We start from the raw sequence: 9,387 nt of genomic DNA, 5'->3' as shown, positions 1-9,387 counted from the left end.
GCAATATTCATCTCAAGTTGTCACTACGAAGAAACAAGAAAACTATTGCAATATAAGCATATCAGAACATTCATATTACAGACACTGGCTGTTTTCATATTGCTACCATTATTGTGGAAGAGTCACAAGTATTGCCGGTATATGTTGCACTAGATTATAGACAAGTAATGTTTGGATGTTACATCACTGAATTTATGACATCACACACACACACACACACACAGCGTAGTGTAGTGGTTAGCACGCTCGACTCACAATCGAGAGGGCCGGGTTCGAGTTCCGGTAAGCGGCGAGGCAAATGGGCAAGCCTCTTAATGTGTGGCCCCTGTTCACCTAGCAGTAAATAGGTACGGGATGTAACTCGAAGGGTTCTGGCCTCGCTTTCCCGGTGTGCGTTGTGTGTTGATGTGGTCTCAGTCCTACCCGAAGATCGGTCTATGAGCTCTGAGCTTGCTCCATAATGGGGAAGACTGGCTGGGTGACCAGCAAGCGACCGAAGTGAATTACACAGGGAGTAAGTGGTGAGGAAGGATCCTACACAATCCGATGGTGTAAGCAAAGTGGAGCGATAGGTTCGTTCCCCCTTAGGTAAGCGCCACCTTTGACTGCCGGGCTGCGACGCTGAGTAATGGCTTGGAAAATGTCATCCTGCTGTACGTGAATACTCGGGACTTGCACTGACAGTCCCATCTGGAAGTCTCAGTGGTACACATATAACACGTGTTAAAAGCCCTTTAATAAGTAACCTCACCGTGCTAATTTGATCCTGGCGCCTAGGGGGTGTTACGGGACAAATTTTATAATGAACTCGTAGGCGGGCGACCGGAAATAATAGACCTGTGATAATGTCAGTCTGCAGCCATCCATCACCCTCACCCACGCAGGCGCCATCCACACCTCAGAGACGACACGCTTTCTTCTCGATATTGACACGCCTTTCGCCTTTGAACAAGAAATATGAGTACGACTATTCTCTCATGCAAGGATCACCGAGACAAAAACGTGCAAGTCTGAACACGGCAACCAAGACGAGAAGCATAACACGACGGATGTTCACTACACGGAAACACGCAGAACAAACAGGCGCCGATACATTGTTGCTAGGGTCTGTTTGTTTGAATGTCGGCTTATGATCCCGTGTGTTTGTGCGCTCCTGTTTGCTTGAGTCTGTCAGTGTTTATCTCCTGTAATGCCAAGCGAGAGCTACAGACGCTCTCTCTCTCTCTCTCTCTCTCTCTCTCTCTCTCTCTCTCTCTCTCCTAAACCCAAGGATACGGCAGTGACCTTGAAATCCTGAGGGAACACTCTCTCTCTCTCTCTCTCTCTCTCTCTCTCTCTCTCTCTCTCTCTCTCTCTCTCTCTCTCTGTGTGTGTGTGTGTGTGTGTGTGTGTGGGTCGCGCGCGGTGGCTTGTTTGAGAGAGAGAGAGAGAGAGAGAGAGAGAGAGAGAGAGAGAGAGAGAGCACAAACACAGGCTGGCGCGTGGTTGAGGACACCTGTGTATCGGGTTCATACATTCAAGGCATGCATGAAATACTACAGAGTTTTCCCAGGGGCGCGACACTCCTTCCCTAACCCTCCCCGCCCCTGCAGAGGTGTGCGGGACAACAGTCTTGAGGGATTAATGCTACTCTATGATGAAGGCCGCGAGGTGGCACAAGACCCGCCCTTAGCTTCTCGCCACCCTTCCGCTCTCCCTCTCTCGAACTCCCGCCCCGTTGAGGTGGCAACTATGGAGAGTTCCGCTTTAATCTGCAGCCAAGGGGAGGATAGGCTTCAAGGGCCCTGTGGTGTACCCGAGTGATTGATCCAATAATTTCCTTTCATAGCAAATCGTTGGCGGTGTTTCTCTGCTTACTTCAGTCCTTGCTTGACGAGAAATAGGAAGGTGAATAAAAAGTCAAAATTACCAAACACTAGGGAACGAAGAAAGGATATATTAATGCTGAATGGACCTTCACACTTCACGAACTCAGCATAAAGAAGTATTGCACGTGATGTCAAGTATATTATTCACGGTAGCTGGACTAATCCTCGCAGACATGCATTAGGTCGAAAATCCTCTGAACATGGTATTGAAGGAGGTTCTTTTTACTTTGAGAGAGGTGAAGTGTACCGGATTTCAGCAAAACCAAAGAATTTCTGACTCAAATGATGTAATGGATGTGTACCAAGGCAACGTGGCGGTGTCTTTGCATCCTCCTGTGGCCACGTATCCTCAAGGGAAGCACCACTGTGACGCTCTGTGGCCCCGTGTCCGCCACTGTGACGAAACTTGTATGTTGTAGTAATATATGACTATACGATGCCGAGTATTTTTAGCTTGCTTGGGAATACAATGATGACTACTGCTTTTTTTACGACCTTCTTCCTCCCAGTCACCACCGTATTAACTATTAACACACACACACACACACACAGAGAGAGAGAGAGAGAGAGAGAGAGAGAGAGAGAGAGAGAGAGAGAGAGAGAGAGAGAGAGAGAGAGAGAGTTGCAGAAGTCCGCCGTGGTACGGTGGAACTATGCGTGCTTTGGGGTCCGAGGGATCTCCAAGCGCACGGGTTCGAATCCTGTCCACGGTCAAAGTGTAGGTTGGGCTTCCTTACTCGGGCAACGGTTTCCTAGCGGGTGGGCTTTGAGATAGGAGGTACCCAAAAAATGTACCCCCTTTAGCCCATAAATTCCCGTGAAAAGCCCACATGGTATAAAAAAAAAGTCTGTCAGCAACTACAATCATAATTACCAACCATATTATCACTACTCTCACACAGTAATCACAGCCCTCATCACCACTACCCTCACTACAATCACCACGGGCACCACTGTTATCACCACTGCCTTCACCTTCACATTATCAACACTTCCACAGCTCATCACCCCCTTCTACCCCCACAGAAACACGGGAGGGGGACGCGAGGTTGGTGTGTCAGTCCTACCTTGGCCACGTCGAGGAGGGTGACCATCTTGACGTCTCCCATGGTGCGGGCGGTGCGGAAGCGCGGCAGCGGGCTGCTAGTGGTGTGTGGGGCGAGCACGGCCGATCCAGAGACTGTGGGAGAGAGGAAGGGAATGAGTTGGGACAGAGAGAGAGAGAGAGAGAGAGAGAGAGAGAGAGAGAGAGAGAGAGAGAGAAATGCGCGACGCACATGTAGAGATACGCACCGCTCATCCTTCTCCGGCAAGCGACAAACACCAACTCTGGAACTCTCGTTCTCTTGTCGCCCTACTGTTGCGGCTGCTGCTGCTGCGGGGGTCAGCAAGGTGTTCGCCGGAGAAAGTGAGAAAGTAAGAAAGTGGTGTTCATCTGCCGTCCCGCCGTGCTGCTTTACATGAACGACGACAGTGAAAGGTCTGCAGCAGGCCCTTCCTCATGCAGGATTAAAACAACATAGCTTTACACACACACACACACGGAGGCCACTGTCATGTTGTCCTCCAAGCTCACCTTGGCAGTGGTAGATCACGCCCTTCTGGCGGCACGCTGACCGTCGATATCCCAGTGGCGGCGAGACTATACTGTAGACCACGGTCGATCCCTGGCACTGCGCCCTCTCTCCACTACCGCTCAGACAACACTGGATGACGGATACTGCTTCACTCGCTCGCTCGCCGCTTACTGACTGCGCTAGGCGTGTGGCGTACTAGGTCACTTCATGAGCGCGTTTCAATGATATACGCCTCCACTATGGCCATGTGATAAGATTGATGGTGAGTGTGAGCGATAAAATGAGGGTAAGGAAGCGTCGTGTGGGTGTGAGTATCTATTTTCAGTACTGTTCTGTAAGCTGATGCCCAACCTACGAGTAATCGAATCGGGCATGCTGATTCATAACTTAAATCTCGTGGCTTCATAAACTTGGAACACTTTCTCCTTTTCACTTACACGATAGCTTTCATCGCTAAAGGAAACATTAGTAAAGTTGTCAGGAAATTATATGAAGCAATGGTACTAGAATCTTGTAGTACTAATTACATACTGTTGTCAATAAAAAACCTACGCTTACATAATGCTCCCTTCTTGACAGTAATCCTCAGCACACCAGCAGCAGCAGACGCTGATTGTTTGGATAAGACGTCTGGCAGGGCAGCGTGGTGCCTAGAAAGACCCTGCTACTCTCTCCATCAGTGGCCGAGCAACTAATTTCTCGGAGAAATCTTAGAAAAAAAAAGGTGAAACCACATGTCTAGTAATCTTTGACTATTTTTATAAGCGTTTCTGCATGCTAAGTGATCTGCGTATGACTTGTTGCTGAAAAAAATGTTTTTATACACAGCCAGAATCGTTACTTGTTGAACACAACCACTGTTTGTTTTTTACCCGACTCTCAGCGAGGGGTAATGGTTGTGGAAGCAAAGCAAAACGAGTCGTGGCAGGAATGGACACATTCTGGTGTACTTTCCTCCCTGATATAATCCACCACACACGTGGCGGGATGTAAGAGTAAAAATGTGAGTAGTCCTATTATGAGAGGCAAGTTCCAGACTAGCATAAAAAAACATTTTTAGTTTTCTTGAAACGAGGCTGCTTTCAGGAATGCAACAAACATTGCAATCAGCCTCGCCATGAGGCAACACGTACTTACTGCTGTGACACTGTGCCTGACAGGAAGGCACCATACGCCAGGCATCCCCCGTGGCAGTGGACCGTCTATTTCATAACCAGGCTTTCCAAGTTTTCAGCCAGAGTGCAGCTTATCTTCATGTATAAACAAAATCCTCTACTTACACGTCCATTACTGCAATTCATGATAAGCTGTAAGCCGACTTAGCGCAAATCATACTGAAAGTATCGAAACGATTCGACAAATTTCGTGAAAAAAACTAGCTTTTAGATAGGTGGTTATGGAAACTCTGGATAGAAACCTGTTGCAGCTCAGAGACAGGAAGGCTCACCAGGGTGCGTCGTCCCTGGAAACTAGACAAAAAGGATCAGTTTCACGGCCGCCGTCCCTGCCCCGCCCTGAGCGGCGGCGGCAACCTCGCCAACCTGACAGCTCATACAACCTTCACCCATCGTAGTACCTCACTGTCTCTTACTTGACATGTATACTTATTCTTCTTATCATCTATATATGCATCTGTGTGCAACAATTACAACAGAGAATGGAAGGTAGACAAAAAGATTAAGATTTTCCAATATTCAGATAGAATGACGGATACCATCCCACGAATTTATGGGAAAGTTGAGAGTCAATGTTTCAAAACAGATTTTTGCAATTGATTCGTCACACACCTAAAGAAAAAAAAAGAAAAGAAAGAAAGAAAAGATAATGTATGCACTGATTACATGAGCATCATAAATCAACAGAATAAATACAGTCTTTTGACGGAGATCGTTAGTTTTGTACCTGTTGCTTACAGCGAGAACATAAATTAGCACCTTTACTATTGAATAGCGAAAAGCCTGTACCATTAGACTGGCTCTGGGAGTGTTCTCTGTGCTACCCACATAATGCTTCGTGATGCCTGACACGCACGCGCGCGCGCACACACACACACACACACACACACACACACACACACACACACACACACACACACATCATTATGGGCATCATGGTGTGTGTTATGTGTCCGACGTCTGTGGTTGATTGGCAATACAGTGATACTCAAGAAACATCGCGACGTCCCCTGTGTGTGTGTGTGTGTGTGTGTGTGTGTGTGTGTCCCAGTGGGCAAGAAGTTCTGCGAGATCTTCAATGAGTGAGAAAGGCAGGTGTAGACTAAGAGAAACACGCGTGACAGCTGCGCAGGATTCCGGTCTTCATATCACACCTCCACAAAAGTCATGGGGCGTCCCGCGGCCAGCCTCAGAGAAATGCGTTACGTAACAATAACGAACATTTCACATAATCCTCCACTACTTAATATCACAAAGGGATCAGTGAATGTTGACTTTAAATTGTTGAATCGTTTTGTTATGAGGTCTCTCTCTCTCTCTCTCTCTCTCTCTCTCTCTCGTCTCCCGGACAACAGCCTCGTATAACGCTGCCTCCAGTCGATATCTCCATAGTGCCACCCAGCACCCAGCCCGTGCCACCCAGCTCCAGCGCCTTGCTCTCGCCTGCCTCCCCTCATCCATTTGTCGCCACCTCGGTGTCTACCTTTACTTGCCTTTCATTTCCCCTCCACCTACCATCTGATTTTCGTTTCTACTTCCTGTCTTTTCTATTCTTCGTTTTTCTTTTCTTTTTAATTAATGTATCTAAATGTTTATTAATTTCTTTTCGCATTGATTTCTCATGTTAATCTCTCTCTCTCTCTCTCTCTCTCTCTCTCTCTCTCTCTCTCTCTCTCTCTCTCTCTCTCTCTCTCTCTCTCTCTCTCTCTCTCTCTCTCTATCATAACAATAAACAGTAGAAATTTCGAGGCCATTCACTTCGCGATTTTCATTCAGAAAGTCATCCACATGAAATTACGAACCATCTGCTGTAACATAATTGAGAGAGAGAGAGAGAGAGAGAGAGAGAGAGAGAGAGAGAGAATCACCCGTCACATGCAGTATCATACAATCCCGTTATTATCAAGGGCGCATGTCAGCTGCAATGGTCATCGATTCAGCAGCACACCCACGGCCGGACAGCGAGGAAACAGAGGGAGAGAGAGAGAGAGAGAGAGAGAGAGAGAGAGAGAGAGCGAACATCGCGGTGAAGAGTGACGCTTCACGTCCCAGAAGAATGAGGAGCGGCCTGTGTGTGTGTGTGTGTGTGTGTGTGTTTCACTGTATGATCTGCTGCAGTCTCTGACGAGACAGCCAGACGTTACCTTACGGAACGAGCTCAGAGCTCATTATTTCCGATCTTCGGATAGGCCTGAGACCAGGCACACACCACACACCGGGACAACAAGGTCACAACTCCTCGATTTACATCCCGTACCTACTCACTGCTAGGTGAACAGGGGCTACACGTGAAAGGAGACACAGCCAAATATCTCCACCCGGCCGGGGAATCGAACCCCGGTCCTCTGGCTTGTGAAGCCAGCGCTCTAACCACTGAGCTACCGGGTGTGTGTGTGTGTGTGTAGATGAGCTATGAAAGGACCTACCAGATTGCTCGTTGGAAGTCAGCGATGAGAGTGTCCACTTCCAGTGATGCCAAATGACGTTTTGTGTATGTGTGTGTGTTATTTGACTCATAAAACCAAAATCGTTATTTGTTTATGCACTTTTAGATTTATAATTTTATCAGTGAAGTAATGCTACTACTACTACAACAACTACTACTACTATTACTACTACTACTACTACTACTACTACTACTGCTGCTGCTGCTGCTGCTGCTGCTGCTGCTACTGAAGGTCAATATGTATTAAAAGTTTCAGAAGGAACAATCACAAATAAAAATTTAGCATACCTTTACTTCGTCAAATCTGTCTGCCTTGATGTTAAATCTGTCCAGAGTCCATTGCAAGAGTCGGGCCAAAGGGAACAACGATATTGATCTTACTCCTACGCATCGAAAGGTGAATGTACCATTGATTACTATTGATCTTGTCTGCACTATTGCGAGTACAGTGTGTGTGTGTGTGTGTGTGTGTGTGTGTGTGTGTGTGTGTCGGGTACAACACTGAGGTAGAAGGCATCACGGCTGAGTCACATCCGCAAGGTCAGCAGCTGAGTGGCGCGGGTGACATGTGACATCTCCATAAGAGAGATATCTCTTTTCTCTTTCTTGTTATATACTGTAGTTATACATATCCCCCCCCCCTCTCTCTCTCTCTCTCTCTCTCTCTCTCTCTCTCTCTCTCTCTCTAATGCTTCACGTGATAAACGTATAGACATGAGGGGAGTCGGGTAAAGTATGCACGTGGAGAAGTGCAGCTTCACGGAGACATCCCTGCTTGCGTGGTGACGGGGAAGTTGGACAATTCACATAATTTGAGTATGACGCCCGAATTACGATGCGGAACGAACGAAATCCTTGGCGAAAATGATGTTGTCACTTGCTCAAACAGCGCGAGGGCCGTCATTGCCACCGTATACCTCAAGTGCCTCTCAGTTTGTCACCTTGCCTTCCCATTCTCGTAGCGTCGCGTGGCCTCGTTGTTGCGACGCAGGAAGTGAAATGATTCACTGTGAGAGATATTTGATCCCACGTACTCACGCGTTCCTCCAGTCCTTCGCGGCATCATCAGGTGTGAGTCCTGTCTCCTGTCCTCTATATAAGGTACTGAACAGGTGAGCTTCCACCTTATAACCTTCCTGGTGACCCACATTTTTGGCGACCTTTGGATGCCAGCTGCTGCCGTCTGGTGCGGCACACACTGCAGCGGGACTCGGCCGTCATGCTGAGCGACGCGGCACAAATCAGTCATGGGCTGCAAGTCTTTATGCATGTACAGCTGTGTGTGTGTGTGTATATGTGTGTGTGTGTGTGTGTATAATTCACCACGGTCGTCTGCTGGTCATCCAGCCAGTCTTTCCCATTACGAAGCGAGCTCAGAGCTCATAGACCGATCTTCGGGTAGGACTGAGACCACAACACACTCCACACACCGGGAAAGCGAGGCCACAACCCCTCGAGTTACATCCCGTACCTATTTACTGCTAGGTGAACAGGGGCTACACATTAAGAGGCTTGCCCATTTGCCTCGCCACTTCCCGGGACTCGAACCTGGGCCCTCTCGATTGTGAGTCGAGCATGCTAACAACTACACTACGCGGTGTAGTGTGTGTGTGTGTGTGTGTGTGTGTGTGTGTGTTAACTTGCTTGAGTTTGTATATGTGTATTTTACATGAGTGAATCAATGTTTTTTCATGCCGAATCATAATTTTTTTTTTCTGGAAATTCATATAAAGTATACTGCTTATACACACTACTTCCTTCGGTAGTACATTGAACTTATCACTTAGTTTGGAGAACGTTACTTGTGCACGTCCTTGTCTCCTCCTGCCTTGTCATGCTTCTTCTTTTGTCCTCTTAACACTGTTACTTGTTGGCACAGTTTCTCGACATCTGTTTCGGAATAATATATTTGTATAACATAATCGTGTGTGTGTGTGTGTGTGTGTGTGTGTGTGTGTGTGTGTGTGTGTGTGTGTGTGTGTGTGTGTGTGTGTGTGTGTGTGTGTGTGTGTGTGTATGTGTGTGTGTGTGTGTGTGTGTGTGTGTGTCTGAGTGTGCCATGAAGTTGTCTTTGATAATAATGACCCTTGCTCCTTCCCCACCCTCCCCTCTGCCCCTCCAGGAACACTTTTCTGACCTTGGCTGCGTGACCTGGCCTCGTCTGACTTTGAACTGCCACGGAAGTCTTTTTTCCTCGCATGAATCAAAGCATTTTTTTCCCTTCAGACCAAAGTTTGATATTTTTACTTGGTATATTATCTCTCTCTCTCTCTCTCTCTCTCTCTCTCTCTCTCTCTCTCCGGCTTTTTATTATCACAAGT

At 47.5% G+C, this 9,387-nt stretch overlaps 1 protein-coding gene across 2 annotated transcripts in view; it reads right to left on the bottom strand.

Moving 5' to 3' along the window:
- LOC123519082 (EF-hand domain-containing protein D2 homolog) overlaps positions 1–3,629 on the bottom strand; it is a 23,602-nt gene extending 19,973 nt beyond the window's left edge. Inside the window, exons 1-2 of one of the 2 annotated variants that reach the window (XM_045280272.1) lie at positions 3,445–3,629; positions 2,936–3,048 (exon numbers count right to left, since the gene is read on the bottom strand). In XM_045280272.1, coding sequence (XP_045136207.1) covers positions 2,936–2,977 — 42 coding nt within the window. In that variant the 5' untranslated portion in view covers positions 2,978–3,048; positions 3,445–3,629. Of the gene's footprint in view, positions 1–2,935; positions 3,049–3,161; positions 3,198–3,444 lie in introns of those variants that run through there. The other variant, XM_045280271.1, reaches the window with a different exon arrangement.
- Positions 3,630–9,387: the final 5,758 nt, after the last annotated feature.

The sequence above is a fragment of the Portunus trituberculatus genome, chromosome 44 (genome assembly GCF_017591435.1).
Source record: "Portunus trituberculatus isolate SZX2019 chromosome 44, ASM1759143v1, whole genome shotgun sequence".
Taxonomy (NCBI): domain Eukaryota; kingdom Metazoa; phylum Arthropoda; class Malacostraca; order Decapoda; family Portunidae; genus Portunus; species Portunus trituberculatus.
This window is presented reverse-complemented; position numbering and strand designations above follow the sequence as displayed.